The 19777-nt window shown below is 42.5% G+C and overlaps 2 protein-coding genes across 3 annotated transcripts in view; both read left to right on the forward strand.

Moving 5' to 3' along the window:
- The window catches only part of PTPN9 (protein tyrosine phosphatase non-receptor type 9), a 79429-nt gene that overhangs the window by 23245 nt on the left and 36407 nt on the right, over positions 1–19777 (forward strand). The window contains exons 1-5 of one of the 2 annotated variants that reach the window (XM_060005572.1): positions 6479–7006; positions 11050–11193; positions 13487–13576; positions 14278–14402; positions 19184–19289. In XM_060005572.1, the coding sequence (XP_059861555.1) occupies positions 11140–11193; positions 13487–13576; positions 14278–14402; positions 19184–19289 (375 nt within the window). In that variant the 5' untranslated portion in view covers positions 6479–7006; positions 11050–11139. Of the gene's footprint in view, positions 1–6478; positions 7007–11049; positions 11194–13486; positions 13577–14277; positions 14403–19183; positions 19290–19777 lie in introns of those variants that run through there. The other variant, XM_060005571.1, reaches the window with a different exon arrangement.
- On the forward strand, positions 766–985 carry LOC132419791 (phosphatidylinositol N-acetylglucosaminyltransferase subunit Y-like). The gene has a single exon (XM_060003676.1). It carries the CDS (start codon positions 770–772, stop codon positions 983–985), a length of 216 nt encoding a protein of 71 aa, XP_059859659.1. The 5' UTR covers positions 766–769.

Genomic DNA, 19777 nt, shown 5'->3' on the forward strand with positions numbered 1-19777 from the left:
GAAGAGTAGCCCCTGCTCGTTGCAACTAGAGAAAGCCCGCGTGCAGAAACGAAGACCCAACACAGCCAGAAAAAAAAAAAGTCTCTGTTGAGTCCTTCATGTGTATAGGATCATGGGCCTTTCCTGTGTGGCTCAGCCTCCATGTCAGCTCATATCCCACCATTCTCTGTCATATACACTGGACACACTGGCTACACTGTATCCCCCAGTAATCCCTGTTCTTTCATGACTCTGCCTTTACACATTTTGTTTTCTCTAAAGAGAATTCTTGTCTCTTCCTGGCAAATTTCTATTCATCCTTCAAGGCACTCTTTTAAAAAGATTTGTTGTTGGCCAGAACATGCTGAGCGGTGTGTGCGGCCGGCTCGCCTCAGCGCTGTGGGGGACACGTACACAGCCATCTGCGGTCGCCCAGAGGTATCTGCACATGTTGTCCACAGACAAGAGCGAGAGGACAAGGAAACCTCCCCGCGCCTTCGACCCAGCGCTGCTGGAGTTCCTGGTGTGCCCGCTCTCCAAGAAGCTGCTCAGATATGAAGCATCGACAAATGAATTGATTAACGAAGAGTTAGGAATAGCCTATCCAATTATTGATGGGATTCCTAATATGATACCACAGGCAGCCAGGATGACACATCAAAATAAGAAGCAAGAAGAAATGGAGCAGCATTAGATCATACTTAAAAATAACAACACACACAACTAAATTTTCTAAATACCATCCACCTTTTAAAAAGTCGGAGTGACGGGTAATAAGTGGAGGAAAAGAATGTTTCTGTCTCTTCCTGCGTTGACTGTCCTTATTCCATTGGTCTCTTTAGCAGGACTGTTATACTCGTCCTCTGTGGAAGAAAACTTCCCACAGGGCTGCACTAGCACAACCAGCCTGTGCTTTTACAGTCTGCTCTTGCCGATTACCATACCCGTTTATGTGTTCTTCCACCTTTGGACTTGGATGGGTATTAAACTCTTCAGGCATAATTAATACAACCAGAGCCAAGATGGTGTATCCTCGTGATATGCTTGAGTGTCTGTCTCTGAAAGCCCAACTACATGGAAATACTGGACACCCACTTAATTTGCACGAAAGATGCTTTGCCTGGCTTCTGTCAGAGGTTTAGGACTAGGGGAGGCTTAAGCTGCAGAGGCTTCTTTATTGTACTTTGGTCTTCCCTTGTTTTTTGAAGGTTCTCATTTATACCTGGGGTATCAGAAGAAACATTTCAACAGAGTGTCTTGTTGGAAGTTAATAGCCCCAGACATCATCTGATGGCTTTATTTCTTATCCCATTCATAATTAAAAGTTACTAATTTGAAATTTTATATGTTTATTTTACATTCAAAGTCTGGTAAAGTCACATGTTAAGGATGACTGAAGTAATTCTAGAGGAGCTCTGTTGGAGTAGTTGTAGAGAAATGCATTTGAACTAATGTGGTATAAAACTGTAATAAAATGGAAATTTCATGTATTTGCCAAAAAAAAAAAGATTTGTTTTTAATTCTCGTAGAGAGTTTGAATCCCATAGTACTCTGTTCATAGATCTGTCTTAGAACTTATCAAATTATATGATGCTGATCCATTTATACATGTCTCCATGTTTTAATGACTGTAACCTGCTCAGAATGGGTCTTTCTCTCTCTAAATTATGTCTCCTCAACAGCTACTGTACTGCTTAGCATAGAGTAGGCCCTCAGCAAATACTTGTGAATGCTTGACTGACTACATGAGTGGATGCCTGAAAGAGCTCTGCTGTGCTCTTGCCTTGAAGGGGGATACTACTGCTACTAGTCATGGAAGGTTGCCAGAGAGGAAACAAGTCTCTGCACTAAAACAATGTCTACTTGAATAGTCCCTCTTTCTTCTTCCCTTCCCCCAAGATGCGTGTGTGTGTGTGTGAGGGGGGTGTGTGTGGTTGTGGGGACATAAACTTAGAAAAGTATATATCTATTAGTATTTTTCTGTTGACTTTAACTTTTAAATTATTATTATTTTTTAATTAATTAATTAATTTATTTTTGGCTGTGTTGGGTTTTCGTTGCTGTTCGCGGGCTTTCTGTAGTTGCGGCAAGCGGGGCCTACTCTTCATTGCGATGCGTGGGCTTCTCATTGCAGTGGCTTCTCTTGTTGCGGAGCACGGGCTCTAGGTGTGCCGGCTTCAGTAGTTGTGGCTCGTGGGCTCTAGAGCGCAGGCTCAGTAGTTGTGGCGCATTGGCTTAGTTGCTCTGCGGCATGTGGGATCTTCCCAGACCAGGGCTCGAACCTGTGTTCCCTGCACTGGCAGGCGGATTCTTAACCACTGCGCCACCAGGGAAGTCCACTTTTAAGTGATTAAAACATGAAAACAGCTGTAGGGTGATGGGATTTTTGGTTGACCTTTTCCTTTTTTTTTTTAATTAAACAAACATTTTAAAATATAGTAATAAGTCAATAAGGGAACTGAACCAGATTCAGGATTGAAATAATGCAGTCTTTTTTAAAAAAACATTTATTTATTTATTTGGCTGCGTCGGGTCTTAGTTGCAGCATGTGGGATCTTCATTGCAGCATGCAGGATGTTTCGTTGTGACACATGGTCTTCTCTCTAGTTGTGGCGCGTGGGCTCAGTACTTGCAGTGCGTGGGCTTAGTTGCCCCAAGGCATGTGGGATCTTAGTTCCCCGACCAGGGATCGAACCCACATCCCCTGCATGGGAAGGTGGATTCTTAATCACTGGACCACCAGGGAAGTCCTGAAATAATGCAGTCTTCCATGAAGATATCAAAGCCATATTTTTCACCTCAACCTCCAACATTTCATGTAGGTTAAGGATGTCCCTCAAGCATCTCTAAGCCCTCCGTCCCCCAGCTTCTAACTCATGGCGTTCTGCATGGTGACCTGTGTAGGACCACCAATGCTTATACACAGTGGACCACCTTAGACTCTCAGGAGGCCTGGCGCAGCCTGCAGAGACTGACGGCAGCCCACCCTCAGCCGTTCAGTCCTGGAGGCACCCGCTGGCTGACCGCTTCCTTTTTTTTTTTTTTTTTTGACAGATTTTCTTACATTATTTCATAACAGAAGTTATGAAATAAAATCAGAAAGTTTTTCTTAAAACTTTTTCCTTCCAAGATGCAGTAAAACCCTATTTAGGAAAGCACTGGGGACTTCCCTGGTGGCTCAGTGGTTAAGAATCCACCTGCCAATGCAGGGGACATGAGTTCGAGCCCTGGTCTGGAAAGATCCCACACGTCGAAGAGCAACTAAGTCCGTGTGCCATGACTACTGAGCCTGCGCTCTAGAGCCTGCAAGCCACAACTACTGAAGCCCACACGCCTAGAGCCCATGTGCCATGACTACTGAGGCTGCGCTCTAGAGCCTGCAAGCCACAACTACTGAAGCCCACACACCTAGAGCCTGTGCTCTGCAACAAGAGAAGCCACTGCAATGAGAAGCCTGTGCACCTCAACGAAGAGTAGCCCCTGCTCGCCGCAACTAGAGAAAGCCCACGCGCAGCAACGAAGACCCAATGTGGCCAAAAATAAATAAATTAAATAATTAATTAAAAAAAGAAAGCACTGGCTCTTACATGTAAGGCTTACATATGTTGGGTTCTATTATCAATGAAACATTAATTCATTTAAACCTCAACATTCCTATGAGCAGGGTACTCATCACTTTTAACAGATAAGGAAACAGCACAGAGCTAGTAAGTTGTAGAGCTGGGATCGAGCAGAGTGGTTACTCCAGCAGTTAGAAGTGCTGAATTTAATATTGCTCCACCTCTAGCTTCATTTAAAGTTTGGGTGCCCAAACAGCACCACTGTTATAGTGATTTGAATTAGTAGCAGAGTTACTAAGGTTTAAGGGTGGCAGTCTTGGGGGAGAATACTTTGCTAGGGACTCAGCACTTCAAAATTGATTTGTCAAATTTACTCCCAAACCTTCCCCTCCCCTTTTTTCTGACTACAAAAGTAACGCATGTTTATTGTAAGGCAAAACTGGGGAAATACAGGAAAACACCAAGATTTCAGAGTGTTCATCTTAACACTTAGTGGTGGTAATAACTACTGCAAACATTTTCATATTTTTATGTATTCAGACTTTAAGAAATGAAAATGAGATTCTGTTGTTACCTATTTGTTAATGATCTGTGTTAATGTTTAATGAGCATTTTTTCATCTTAATGTTACATTCTGTGTACTACCATTGTTTCACCAATTTATATTTTGAGGTGATTTGTACTGTTTTGTTAATTATCCTTATTGATGAAAATGTTCACAGATCTAGGTTATTTTTCTGGGAGTGGAATTGCGGGGTCAAAGAATATGCTGTTTTTTATAGTCTTTTAGTGACTGCTTGAGTGCCTTTGTTGAACCCTCACCAACACTAGGTAGTAGCATTGAGCGGGGTGGAAGGGAACCTTGGCTGGTTTTGGTTACATTTCCATGATTACTAATGAGGTTGAATATTTTCTGTAACTTTATTGGCCAGTTGAGTTTCTTTGAAGAATTGCTTATCCATCCTTTACTTGTTATTAATTATTCAAGTATTTTTGCTGAGTGCCAAGCACTGTTGTAAACCTCAGATATAAGGCAATAAAATAATAATAAAAGAAAAAGAAAGCAAGCACTGGCTCTTTTATTTATTTTAGGCTGCATCGGGTCTTAGTTGTGGCACGCGGAATCTTCTTTGAGGCACCCGCGTGCCTTTTTTCGTTGTGGTGCTTGGGCTCTTTGTTGTGGTGCGTGGACTTCTCTCTAGTTGTGGCCTGTAGTTCTCTAGTTGTGGCCCACAGGTTCCAGAGCATGAGGGCTCTGTAATTTACAGCATGTGGGCTCTAGTTGAGGCACGCGAGTTCAGTAGTTGTGATATGTGGGCTTTAGTTGTCCCCCTGGTGTATGGGATCTTAGTTCCCTAACCAGGGATCAAACCCGTGTCCCCTGCATTGGAAGGCGGATTCTTTACCACTGGACCACCAGGAAAGTCCCAGCACTGGCTCTTTTTTTTTTTTGAATTTTATTTATTTTATTTTTGGCTGCGTTGGATCTTTGTTGCTGTGTATGGGCTTTCTCCAGTTGCGGCGATCGGGGGCTACTCTTTGTTGCGGTGTGCGGGCTTCTCATTGTGGTGGCTTCTCTTGTTGAGGAGCATGGGCTCTAGGCACGCAGGCTCAGTAGTTGTGGCGCACGGGCTTAGTTGCTCTGTGGCATGTGGGATCTTCCCAGACCAGGGCCTGAACCCATGTCCCCTCCATTGGCAGGCGGATTCTTAACCACTGCACCACCAGGAAAGCCTCTGGCTCTTTTTAAAATTAATTAATTAATTAAAAAATAATTTTATTTTTGGCTGTGTTGGGTCTTCATTGCTGCACACAGGCTTTCTCTAGTAGTGGGGAGCGGGGGCTACTCTTCATTGCAGTGCGCGGGCTTCTCATCGTGGTGGCTTCTCTTGTTGCAGAGCATGGGTTCTAGGCACGCGGGCTTCAGTAGTTGCGGCACATGCAGGCTCTGTAGTTGTGGCTCGCAGGCTCCAGAGCGCAGGCTCAGTAGTTGTGGCACACGGGCTTAGTTGCTCCACAGCATGTGAGATTCTCCTGGACCAGGGATTGAACCTGTGTCCCCTGCATTGGCAGGCAGATTCTTAACCACTGCAACCACCAGGGAAGTCCCAAGAGCGTAGTTTTTAGGTTGAAAATTCAGCAAACTTCACCTTGCTGCCTTATAGCAAGCTAGTGTATTTTAGCTCAGATTCTGTTTCCTGGCAGATTGATGTGGACTAAAGGGATTACTAGACATTACAAGAAAATTCACAATGAAGGAAAGGTGGGAAAACAGGCATAAGAGGAAGGTAATTTACTAATGCATCTGTCACTGAAATTAATGGGGAAATGGCATATTTGCTGAAATACGGAGGTAACCTCACATTTGTTAAAAGGCAGACACTGAGTCTTATATTGAATCACTTTCCTTATTTAGGTATTCAGTGCAGGGTGACTGATTGCATTTTTTGCATGGTGTTTGTCCTGAGCAAAATTGTTCCTGTATTATGATGAGAAATACTCTCGAGTCAGTTTGATGCTGTTAAAAAGGATTAGTGCTCAGGATGGCAGTGTTAATCTCCAGAGCTGCCAGTGTAGGGACAAAAGCATTGAGAGTTGGGAGCAAGGGTATAAATACTTCTTTTTGTTTGTTTGTTTGTTTTTACATCTTTATTGGAGTATAATTGCTTTACGATGGTGTGTTAGTTTCTGCTTTATAACAAAGTGAATCAGTTATATGTATACATATGTTCCCATATCTCTTTCCTCTTGCATCTCCCTCCCTCCCACCCTGCCTATCCCACCCCTCCAGGCGGTCACAAAGCACCAAGCTGATCTCCCTGTGCTATGGGGTATAAATACTTCTGGACCTAGCTTTTCCTATGTTGCCACAGAGCCCTGAATGAGGATAAGTTGATCCTTTAGAGACTTTTGTATTACAGTTTAACACATATTGGAAGTTTCTAATTTAAATTTATGCTTTTGGATAAAATGGATTAGAGAGATTGAATTGCTACAGGCTAAAGAGAAACAACAAAGGTCACTTGATTTTGAGGAACTCTCTGTTGAAAGAAGTTTTAGTGTGAAATGACTGGAGTTAAGAAAAAAAGAGAATGGGCTTCCCTGGTGGCGCAGTGGTTAAGAATCCACCTGCCAATGCAGGGGACATGGGTTCGAGCCCTGGCCCAGGAAGATCCCACATGCTGTGGAGCAACAAAGCCTGTGCGCCACAACTACTGAGCCTGTGCTCTAGAGCGCGCGAGCCACAACTACTGAAGCCTGTGCGCCTAGAGCCCGTGCTCTGCAACAAGAGAAGCCACTGCAATGAGAAGCCCACGCACCTCAACAAAGAGTAGCCACCTCTCGCTGCAACTAGAGAAAGCCCGTGAACAGCAACGAAGACCCAATGCAGCCAAAAATAAATAAATTAAAAAAAAAAAAAGAAGAAAGAATGAACATCCATTCAGAGACTGCCTACCAAGTGCCAGGTAGTGTGGTGAATGCTTCTTATCTGTTGTCTTGTTCAAGCCTTATCTTTTCATGAAGAAATAGAGGCTCAGAGAGGTTAAGTGACTTGCCCAGATCATACAGGAGTGAGTGAGAGGATGGGTTCTTTCTGACTCCCAAACCCACTACACTGCTAGACTTGTTTCTTGGTGGTTAGATGGCTGACATCCCAGGACTTTATTTCAAGAATAGGTTTCACTCTTGCCCACATTGTCTTGGAATACAGAATTTTAGGTACTAACTGTGGAACCAAGGGTGCCAGCCCATTCTTCTGGACCTCTTGGGTTGCTGGCCCCTTGCCTAGAGTTCATCTGAAAATTATAGCTGCTCTTGGGGCTTAATATAACAAGATTATGTTGTTGGTTTTATTCTCTCCTATACCATACAACACCAGTAGATAGTGTCCAGGGTGTAATCACTTAACTGACAGATTTCTCAGCCATTTTATAGTGGTTCTCTGGTTTCTTAGTCAAGAAACTTGTTTTTATCAATTTAAACATGATTGTGGGAGAAGTATGTAATTACAGTAAGCTTTGACTATGCTGTAACAAATCTTACCCATACCTAACAAGCTGGTTGAGAAGGGTTGTAAGTGATAATGTTAGTTTTTCTGTACATCAGTTCGGACCTTTTCCCAAAGGAAGACCAAAGCTGTTTGAACTGTGACCACGCCTTTGTTGCCAGGTGTGAACAACTTGTGATTACTCATAAGCCTAGATAGCTTCAAATTATTCACCTTGATCTGAAGTATTTTGTAAGCTGTGACTTAACCATTTGGCTCATTCTTTCTTTCACCAGGAAATACACTGAATATTAATTTCAGGAATTTCAGTGATCCCTTCTGAAGAGTGTATCGCTCATTAAAATATCTGGGGCTTGTTTTTCTGGTAACAAACAGAACCACAAATTGGTCTGTACTTCGTGGCTGTGCCAAACCCTTGTGTAGACGGAGGGAGAGACCTGATGAACTGTTTAGAGAGGGGCTGTGGAAGATGAGACCATCTTTCTAGCTTGTCTAAGAGGCTCATCTCTTTGACCAGAGGAATGGGCATGCAGGAGAGAGAGAATGAGGCTGAACATAGCAGGCGATATGAGTGTATTTGTATCCGTAAATATCACATCACTGTTTATAGTACACTGGACTCTCTTCATGCAAGGCCTAGTCCTGCCAAATCTGGAGGAATTGTTCCCATGCTTAAAGCCAAGAACAACATCCTGACCAGCGGGGGACAGAGGTCAGCTCAAGGCAGCAGCTCTTGGGAGCTACAGGACATTAAGAACCTTGAAGGAACTGAGTTTAATGAGAAGGAAGCCAATATGTACCTGGAAGGAAGTGTGTGAAACCTGTGTGACTCTTGTTGGGGTGTGGCTTATTTATGAGAAATGAAAAATCGTCTTAATAGTTGGATTTCATATCACCTCCTGGTCATTTAACTATATTTCCCCCTCCCACCTGCATATTGTTTTGTCTTTTGATTGTTTTTATTAGAAAAAGGGGAAAAAGATATTCTGTTATTCTGGTGTTTTACTCTACAGGCAGCTTCAGAGATGCCCAGGAGAGAGCTGGCTTGAGAAGATGATATGTTAATTAAACAAATAGCCTTTACAAAATCTCCTAGGACCTTCCGGACTTGCCGCACTTTTGTTTCTGGGATCTTTCTGTGCCGGCTTCTTTTCCCTTCCGTCTTTCCTCATTCTGATGCTGGCCACTCACCCCACAGAGGCAACTCCAACTGTTTTCTGGTGGAGCATTCTAAGTTTGTCCTGTTGTCTTCTCTGGGACTCATTTCTCTGGTCTGACTGTAACTGGTTCTGGGCCAAAGTGATCGTCTGAAAGCTTTTCTTCATAGCCTTTATTTCTTGGCTCTCTTTATGCACTTTGCCTGATTAGTTTTGCTGGTTCTCTCCTTTTCCAGTTGATGTGAGGTATGTTGCCTCAGTTGGAGGGTTCTAAAGCTCAGGTGCAGCCCCAGGCCTCTTAGATTTTACCCTGGTTTGTAAAGTGCCTTTATCCTTTCCTAGAAATTGGGGGAATGAATCAGGTGCTCTGTTATATGAGGTACTGCTGACCCTCCTGGGATTCTAGTTTGCTAGTTATTTAAACACGTATGTAGCAATTTGGATTGTATTTGCAAGGTAGGACTTGTTGCCAAGACTCTGAAGTAGGTCATTCCTGTTACCCTTTCTCCCCTGTTTTTTTTTTTTTTTTTGGCCACACCATGTGGCATGTGGAACTTCCCAGACCAGGGATCAAACCCATGCCCCCTGCAGTGGAAGCGTGGAGTCTTAACCAGTGGACCACCAGGGAAGTCCTCTCCCCTGTTTTTGAATTGAAAAATTAGAGACTGGGACTTCCCTGGTGGTTCAGTGGGTAAGACTCCCTGCTCCCAATACAGGGGGCCTGGGTTCAATCCCTGGTCGGGGAACTAGATCCCGCATGCATGCCGCAACTAAGAGTTCGCATGCCACAACTAAGAGTTCATGTGCTGCAACTGAGAAGCCCCCATGCCACAACTAAAAAAAGATCCCACATACCGCAACGAAAAAAGATCCCGTGTACTGCAACTAAGACCCGGGGCAGCCAAAATAAATAAATAAACAAATATTTTTAAAAAGTAAAGAAATATTAGAGACCACGGTCACATAGTAGGTTGATCTTAAACCTCTTGAAACAAACCTCATTTTTGTATTCCTTATATGTAGCACAGATATTAACAAATAGTTAAATATACAATAGTTTATTTTTTTATTTATTTTTTTATTTTTAAAAATATTTATTTATTTTGGCTGCGCCGGATCTTCATTGCGACAGGCGGGATCTTCATTGCGGCATGTGGACTCTTAGTTGTGGCATGCACGTGGGATCTAGTGCTCTGACCAGGGATCGAACCCAGGCCCTCTGCATTGGGAACGCAGAGTCCTACTGACTGGACCACCAGGGAAGTCCCCACAATAGTTTAATAAATACATCTTAACTGAGGGGTTGGTTGGTTGATCAATTAAATTTCAGAATTCTCATCAAGTTGATCACATTTTGGACCAATAAGTGAGAAACGTCTCTGATTGGAAGGGAAAAAATAGCCGTGCAGAAAACGTTTAGCAATTTAGAAAATGCATGCAAAAAAATCCTATTCTAAAATGAAGAAACAGAAGGGTGGTTTGGTTAGAGCGGAGACTGGTTAAAATGTAAGGAGAAATAGGGTGAGAGAGTATAAAAGAGCATGGATTAATCAAGAGATAGGAATAATTATGGAAATAGGCATCTTGTCAGCTTGGGATTAAACAGTAAAAATGAAAATTCCCACTCCTCCCCCAGTAGTAGGTTCTCTACCCTCACACCCCTCTCCCATACCACTATCCAGAGGAGCTATTAATGACCCTCTGGGCACTGGTGTCCAGTTTTGGGGGCTGCCATATGAAGCACAAAGAGGTCCTGTGGGTCAGTCAGTGCGAAGAGCAGTTGGCCTTTACATTTGTTAAATTCTTCTAATCATTTTGCTGCTCTCAACAGTATTGCTAATTTCAGAACTAAAACCATTTTCTGATTGTTTTACTTTGTGTGACTGGCTCACGGGGCCAAAACAGCAGCTGAGACTGCTGTACTACACTGTGCGTTAGGCAATAACTCTTCAGAGGGCCCATCCACTTTTTTTTTTTAGCCTTAAAAAACAACAACAACAAAAAACAAACTCTGCTGGGTTTTTTTTTTTTTTTTTTTTTTGCTTTGGGGCCAGTAATTTGCATCATATTTGGGAGCCTTGATCTTCCCCTCATTATATTTCTTCATACATTCCTGTGCTAAGCCCTGCTCTCTGTACCTGGCTCTGGCTTCTGGCCTCATTGAGTTGTATGAAATTTAACAATTTCTGGTTTCAGATCTGTTTCCAACTTTTGTTTTCCCTGTTCCGTCTAGTAAACTTTGGGTTCAAACTTGCTTGGGGAAAGTTTATTTTTTTTCTTGCTTATTTTTTTGTTTCTGTAAATATATTCTCTAATAACTATCTTTACTTTCTTTGTCAAACAGGCCACCAAGCAGTTTCTTGAAGAGATTAACAAGTGGACAGTTCAGTACAACGTTTCCCCCCTCTCTTGGAATGTGGCCGTCAAGTTCCTCATGGCCCGGAAGTTTGATGTGCTCCGTGCCATAGAGTTGTTTCACTCCTACAGAGTATGTACCTCAGGGATGGACCTGCCATGTGGCCCCTGGGTTCTCTATGTTGCTGTTGTTTCTGCCACAGTCTACACAAACAGTGGTTCTCCCCACTCCCATTAAAAAAAAGTGGATCGGTATCTAAGAGCCCTACCTTGGAGTGAGAAAATCCTTCTGAAGATACTTAGAAGCTCCCTAAATAAATTTAAAAAAAAAAAAAAAAGACTGAGATAAGAGGCACTAGGATTAATTTAAGAGCTTAAAACTAAAGCTCACTTACACCCATTTTGTGGGTCATCTTGTTCAATATTCATTCATTTATTCAACAGATATTTATTGTATATCTACTATGTTCCCAGTGCAGAGATTACTATTTAGAAAGAGAGTAAATAAACAATTACAGAAATGTTATGATACGACAGTACTGGGTTCTGTGGAAAGCACATTTAATTAAGAGGGTCAAGGAAGCTTTCCTGAAGGAAATGACTTCTAAATTAAGAGTAGAAGAATGAGTAGGAATCAGACAGTAGGGGAGTATGGCAGAGAGAACAGCAAGTTCAGATGCCTAGTGGCAGGAGACAAATTGAGCTGATCAGAAATGCTGAGTGCGAGAAGGGGGCATGGCAAGAGATTGAGCAGCAGGTAAACAAGGGCAGATCAGAGAGTATCTGCTTTTTCTTAAGGGCAGAGAAATTCATTGAAGGTATAAACAACAGAATGCCTTGATCAGATTTGCTTTCTGAAAGATTATTTTCACTGTGATTTAGAGGATGGACCAGAAGGGCTATACTGGAGACAGACCAATTATAAGGCTGTTGTACTTACTAGGAGAGAGATGATTGTGGTGTCATTAAATGTAGTGTCAGGGAGATAGAGAAAAAGTGGTCAGATTCTAGAAGTAAAATTGATAGGACAGAGTTGCTTATTAAACTAGTGTGAGGCAAGGGAAGTGGAGAATTCCAGGTCTCTGACTTGGGTGGCAGGGTGGTAAATGGTGGTGGCATTCACTAATTAAGAGACACTGAATGGGTACAGGTACGTGGAGAGAGTAGGTCATGAGTTCAGTTTGGCCGTGTTAAGGTTGAAGTGCCAATGGGATATCCAAATAGACATGTCCTCTAAGCAGTTGGGATGTGAGTCTAGGGTTGGGAAAAGAAGGCTGGACTGGAAGTAGTGATTTCAGAGTGACCAAAGTAGAATATTGGAGGTGAATATTGGAGCCATGAGAATGGGTGAGGTCATCCTGGGAGAGTGTGAGGAATAGGGAGATGTGTAGGGCAGAACTTCATTTCAGACCTTTTGCTTTCTTTGGTCCAGTGTTGTTTTTTAAAGTTAAGTTTGAATGCTTTATGTAAGGCATGCACTCTCCTGTGACTCCAGCACTCATACTGTCTTCACTTGCTGCCTTGCCTCTGAAGGCGTTTGAATTTGATTTTAGGGATGAATTGGGGAAGAATATAAACAAAGACCTAGTTTGTTTTATTCACCAGAGTGTTCTTAGCACTTAGCTGAGTGCCTGGCACATAATAGTTGCTCAACAAATACTGACAGAATGAATGAATGAGTCAGTGAGTGAAATGAGTGAACAAATGAATGAAAAAAAGCCCACAAGAGACTTAGAAGGAGTAGCTGAAGAAATAGAAAAACCAAGAGAGTATTTTTTTTTTTTTAGTCAAAAATAGAGAATGTCTCAGGAAAAAGAGAATGTGAGTAGTCACCCTTGTCATGTAGAAGGAGGACTGAAAATGCCCATTGGATTGAGCAGGAGCTCTGGATGGTATAGTTAGTTTGGGAGGAAACGAGAGTGCAGTGGAATGAGTGTGAGGGAACTGAGGATGAGTTTAAAGAATCTGGCTGTGAAGATGAATTAAAATGAGGTCATGGTAGCTGTTGTTGGAGAGTATATTGAGGGGAGGGATGGCTCCTATTTAAGACAGGAGAGGCCTAAGCCTGGAGGATGTGTTAGGATATCTGTTTCCAGACAGTTTGGGGTGCATATTTTAATATCAGTGCTGCTGCATGTTTAAGAGCTTTGACCTTGCACTGTAATGATTGATATATAGTGGTTGGTCTTCAGGGTTAGGATTCTCACTGATTCAAAGAAAAAACCTAAGCCCGAAGGGGCTGATAAGCTGGCATTGGACAAGAATTCTGACAACACTCAGTTGGCCTAGAGGGGGGTTACAAAGGAATTCATGATTCAGTAAGCTGATTTCCAAAATCCCTTATCTCTGAGATTTGGTGGTTACATAAAGCTGTCATGGGTGTACAGTATTTTTATATTAATTCATCTTGCTTTTTTTATTTTCAGGAAACACGAAGGAAGGAGGGCATTGTGAAGCTGAAACCTCATGAGGAACCTCTCCGTTCTGAGATCCTTAGTGGAAAATTCACCATCTTAGTGAGTATTAATGAACCCCTCTTGTAGTATCTTGTTATTTTCTTGTGTAGCTGTTCTCTTTGGACTTTGTTCCTAGATATCTTATCCTGAATCAGAGAGTCTCAACAGTGGAGAGCAGATGTGAAGTTTGGCATAAAATTATTCCAGTAATAATTGAAATAATTGAAAATCAGTTGTACAGTACATTTAGAAAAGTTTCTTCACTGGTCCATTAAGGTTAGTTAAGGCCTTTGGGATGGGTATAAAATGTGTCAGAGGTCCATCCTTCCTTATTTAATGCAAGCTCTCTCCACTTAGAGACCACAGCCTTTCCAGTAACTATCCAGCAGTACTTTTAAGGCAGAGTATAGAAACCATTGTTATATTCTATGGATTTCTCCTGTTGCTTATTTCTTTGCTATCCTGCCTGGGAAAATTAGCTAGGCAGCCAGTGTAGACCATTGTTTAATTTCTCTGTAATTGAAGAGTTAAGAGAATGTGGTTTTTTCCTACCACAGGGGGAAGGAATCCAGGGGGTGCTGAGAATCAGACATGGGATGATAAAAAGCTTTCTTCCTTTTCTGGAGCAATTGATGCAAGTCAGAGAAGTATTATCAGCATCTGTTCTCTTCATAACAAACCTTTGTGCAGGATAAGAGGGCTTCGTGATTTCTGTGATTTTCTATTTGATTTCTAAATATTTCTTGTTTTGTTTGCTCTAGAATGTTCGGGACCCAACAGGAGCCTCCATTGCCCTCTTCACTGCCAGATTACATCATCCCCACAAGTCAGTCCAACATGTGGTACTTCAGGCTCTGTTTTACTTGCTAGACAGAGCTGTGGATAGGTGAGCATGGAAATTATCTTTTGGGTGTTCTACATCCAGATGGGAAAGTGACACTGTTTGATTTGATTAAACTCAGCAGTGCATTCACTATGCTCCTAGAATGTGCCCTGGGCAGTGCTATGAATGGAAAACATTCCATGTCTTTAGGGCTTGGCATGTTTCCAGGTACTATGCAGATGATGGGTATTCTGCATCTTGACCTGCTTGGCTGTATTTCAGGGTAACAGAAGCTGAGAAAGCTAGTTAACTAGCAATTCTTAGTGTATTGAGAATGACGTTATTGAAAGGGAGTGAAGGTGAGATGACCTGTGCTGGTTCTTTCCGATCAATCTCCCCTGATGTTGAAGACCCTGTGGGACCTCAGTTTCTTTGTCTGTAAAACAGGAATAATGCAGAGGATTTTGAGACTCAACATTCAGGAGAGAGGAGTCCAAGAGTATAAGTTAAGCAAAATCATTTTTATAAATAGGTGCATAAGCCAAAAGAACCAACTCAGGTCATGTCTCCCTCCCTGCTCTTACGTAAGTAGTATCATCACTGTTCTATAGACAGAGAAACTGAAGCCCCAAGAAGTTTTGTGGCTCTTTTACAGTCATCACATATTGATCCAGCTGGTCTAAGGTCCTGGTTTCTTCACTCTTGGTCAGAGCTATTTGTACCCTACTATGTTGTCTTCCACTTTTACTTTCTATTTTCCTTGGTGCTTGCCATTTACAGTTTGTTATTGCTCTCAATGTCATTGGCTGGTCCTCTGGGTTAGATGTGATACATCGAGGGCTAAGACCAGAGATAGTGAGAGACAACTGTGCACTTCAGTCATACTTCTGGACTTAGAGGATGGGAATAGCCAAAGGATTGTCTGAAGCGGGGCTCTCTGTCTAGTTCACTTGTTGCTGCCTTGTTAATGTTAATACTTTCATATACTTAGCTTCTGCTGGTGGTGTTCGGTGAGAGATATATCCAAACCACACACACAGCATTATTCTGAAAAAGAGAAGTTACTAAGGAGAGAGGGCCAGCGGTCAGCAGCCAGTCAGAAATGTGGAATTTCTCAGTTCTTCTTTCTTATGCTTGGTCTTCAGGCATAATTTCTAGAGTATAGTTCCCTTTGAAATGTTTCTTTAGCTCGGGAATGAATGGAAGGCTCTTTTACCAGAAAATTTAGCATTGCCTTCCTCTTTGAGCAGCTTAGAGAGTCGGAGCTCTTGTGTAGGCATGACAGTGGCCAAAGCTTGCTTTTTCTAGTGTGAGTATTGAATCCCATAGGAATACCACACAGGTAAATGTAATTAAAACTTTGTTCTCGTGATGTCCATCCCTTTCTTAAAAACCCTCAGTGACTCCTCATTATTCAGAGGTTGCATGTAAGGTAAGTAAATGTGAACCTTTTTTTTTTTTTTTTTTTTTTTTGTGGTACGCGGGCCTCTCACTGTTGTGGCCTCTCCCGTTGCGGAGCACAGGCTCCGGATGCGCAGGCTCAGCGGCCATGGCTCACGGGCCTAGCCGCTCCGCGGCATGTGGGATCTTCCTGGACCGGGGCACGAACCTGCGTCCCCTGCATCGGCAGGCGGACTCTCAACCACTGCGCCACCAGGGAAGCCCAGTGTGAACCCTTTTTTTTTTCTGAATGAAATATTCTTACTAATGAATAGAAGTTCTTGTTTTCCTTTGTTACCGTGAACCAGAATGGAAGAGGAGGAAACCCTTCCTCTTCACTTAATCTTCCCCTTTCTTTAAGGCCCAACTTCTGTGACTGGTTCCCTCACCACTCCAACTTGTCATAAAATTCTTTTTACTTTGACTTTAATCGCAGTTATTATTAATACCAATCATTTCATATTTAATTATACATGGCCTTATGATGTCATTTGTCTTATATGAATGTTTTTTTCATCTACCGGTAGATGGTAAGCTCCAGGAGGGCAGGGAACCTTCTTTTCAACATTATATAATGGGAAATTCCCAAATCTCCATGGTGGAGAGGAAGTGGTGTCGTCAACTTTCACATGCCTTTCATTCATCTTCTTCAAAGTGATCTGTAACCAATCTTGTTTCATTGAAAGCCCCTCACCCACCCCTTTACCCTAGATTATTTTGAAACAAATGTCAGGGACTGTGGTAATCTTGGTGTTCCCAGTAACATCCTAGCTCGGGAATCAAACTCAATAGGGTAGGGAAGCAATTATTCTTAGTAGGGAACTAGCGCTATTATTGTAAACCTCATCTTCTGTACCCAGAAAAGTGAAAATGCTATTGCATTTGTATTTATTTCATGTGCCTTCAAAGGATGAGCAATTTCAGGTCTATGAATATAGAACCTGCATCATTATGCACCATAGCTTCTTTTTATTAAATTCTATTTCCCCTGGCACTGACTTCTCTTTGTTTTAGTGTCCTGCCGCAGGCTGGAGCTGTGAGGGGAAAACCTGTAATTCTTTGAGTTTGGCCCCTGTTGAGCTTGTGGAGAAAAGGGAAGTCTCTAGATCTGGATAGTCTACTCAATGACTGTGCCACTCATTGAACAGAATCTTTGATCTTGGTGAATCAGTCTCTCTGGGGTCATGAAAAAAGGAGACAAGATTTAGCACTCACTTTATCATGTTAAGGGCCATTTGAAATTAAGTCTGCTGGAGAAACTTGGGTCTACTTCAGAGATTTTTTAAATTAATTAATTTATTTTTGGCTGCATTGGGTTTTCCTTGCTGCATGCGGGCTTTCTCTAGTTGCGGAGAGTGGTGGATACTCTTTGTTGCGGTACGTGGGCTTCTCATTGCGTTGGCTTCTCTTGTTGCGGAGCACAGACTCTAGGCATGCGGGCGTCCGTAGTTGTGGCTCGCGGGCTCTAGAGCGCAGACTCAGTAGTTGTGGCGCACGGGCTTCATTACTCCGTGGCATGTGGGAACTTCCCGGACCAGGGCTTGAACCCTTGTCCCTTGCATTGGCAGGCGGATTCTTAACCACTGCGCCACCAGGGAAGCCCTACTTAAGAGATTTTTGAAATGCTGCTTCATGGGTAGGTGCTTCCGCCTTGTATTCTGTTGAAAGGATGAAGATACGGAGGCTTCCAGGAGGTGATGCAAAAAAAAATACAGATACAAAATAACATTGAGACTTCTGATTTCAAGAATGTGTTTTGTGTCAAAAAGTTTTCTCAATTGTAAATAAATGTGAACACTGTTGCTATCATCAGTGAGTAGTCCAATCAAATAATTTATTCTGAACAACGATTTAGGTGTGCAGATCAGGAGCAGTAAGGATCGGGCTTGGTGGAAGAGTGCAGCTTTGAGAAATCTTTAGGAATTAAGAAGATGGGATTGAGTAATACTTTTTGTATCTTCACATGTTCCTAACCTCAATCTGGGAATAGGCTCACCACCTCTTAATCTACTTTTTAACATGCCTTCCAAAGCCATTTGTGGGTTTATTCTCTTCCTCCATTAAAGTCATAAGAGACAGATACACCATCATTGAGCTTAGAATTTTGCTTTACAGTTTTCTGTGGGCCTAAAGTATTTTTTTAGTGATGGGCTGTAGCCCACTGAATTAAAAATCTGTGACCATTTATTATGTATCTGTTTGCAAGGACTGTGCTGGGGACTGTTGAGGGTTATGAGGTAAACTTTTGTTTGGGCCCTCTAGGAGAGACTCAGATGGCTACACAAGGTGGGAGTACATTAAGAGCCACAAGAAAAATCCACAGAAAGATTTATGGGGCTTCAAGTGGGTGAAGGATGGTAGTACATTTGGTGACAATTATCAGGGGCACCTTCATAGAAGAGGAAGCTTTTGAGTTGAACATAGAATGGTATAGAATTTGGATAGGCAGATTCAGAGATATAGGAGGAAACAGTTCAAACTTTGATAACCTAGATGCTCTGGAACATTCTCAGCCTGTGAGTTTGGTACTTGATGAATCTGGATAAATATGCATCAATAAGTATAATTCCAATTCCAACATGTGGGGTATTCCCTCCATACCACCAAGCAATTCTCCCCCATAAACTGGGTGTTCTGCAGTTCATTTCAACTCTGACACTATGTACCTGGAGATAACCTCAGATCACACAGGTTAAAGGCTCAGTCCTAAAAGACTGTCCCCTGCCCCCTTCAGACTCCAGTGGCAAGTCCAGGTTGTCACCTCTGCTTCTGACCATAGATCAGAGGTTCCAATGCCCCCTCCTTGGGTTCGATTAATTTGCTAGAACGGTTCACAGACTCAAATGTTATACTTTAATAGGTTACCAATTTCCAAGTTCATCAACGTGGAAATTCTCCAAATCTCATCCTTTTGGTATTTTGTGGAGGCTTCATTCATTACAAGGCATGATTGATTAAATCATTGGCCATTGGTGACTGAGCTCAATCTCCAGCCCCACAACCCTTCCTGAGTGTGTGTGGGGGGAATGGGACTGGAAGTCCCAACTCCCAACCCTTTCTAGTCATGTGGTTGGTTCCTCTGGCAACCAGCCCCCATCCTTAGATGATCTAAGGGCATTCTAAAAGTCACCTCATTAATATAGCAATGGATGCCTTCCTCGCACTCCTGGAAATTCTAAGTTTTAGGAAGTTTGCCAGGAAACAGGGTCAAAGACCAAATATATTTCTTATTATAAATTCTTCTTGTAAGGCCAGTCACAAAAGTTCAGGCCAGTTCAGGAAGGCAATTATTTCAGTCCCAGATGTGTCCCACATTCTCTGTGTCTTTGTTTTGACCCAGGTTTTCAATTTACCTCATCCATCTTATTACTTATAAATGTTTTCATTCAATGGTTGCTTTACAGCTTTGAAACTCAGAGGAATGGACTGGTGTTTATCTATGACATGTGCGGTTCTAATTATGCCAACTTTGAGCTGGATCTTGGCAAGAAAGTCCTAAACTTGCTGAAGGTAAGGCTGTGAAATGGCCCTTTCAACCCCCCTTCAATGGTTAGGGTGACTTTTTTCTATTCTTTATGAGATTTAGGAATGATGTAAACTTCAGACATTATGTTCAGTTTAAAGGTCACCTGTAAATGATGACCAATATCTGCTTCCTCAGAACAAGAAACAATCTTAAAAGTAAAGTGGGAGGAATTAAAATAAAATACACAGGAACACTGAGTCATAAAGGTGGGATGTCTCTTTCCGGGAGTTTTTTTTTTTTTGCGGTACGTGGGCCTCTCACTGTTGTGGCCTCTCCCATTGCGGAGCACAGGCTCCGGACGCGCAGGCTCAGCGGCCATGGCTCACGGGCCTAGCCGCTTCGCGGCATGTGGGATCTTCCCGGACCGGGGCACGAACCCGTGTCCCCTGCATCAGCAGGTGGACTCTCAACCACTGTGCCACCAGGGAAGCCCTCTTTCCGGGAGTTTTGTAGAATAAGAATTAATGAAGCC

The sequence above is a fragment of the Delphinus delphis genome, chromosome 2 (genome assembly GCF_949987515.2).
Source record: "Delphinus delphis chromosome 2, mDelDel1.2, whole genome shotgun sequence".
NCBI lineage: Eukaryota > Metazoa > Chordata > Mammalia > Artiodactyla > Delphinidae > Delphinus > Delphinus delphis.

Coding starts and splice junctions, on each gene's coding strand:
- LOC132419791 (XM_060003676.1), top strand. CDS start 770: ATGTTTCTGTCTCTTCCTGCGTTGACTGTCCTTATTCCATTGGTCTCT.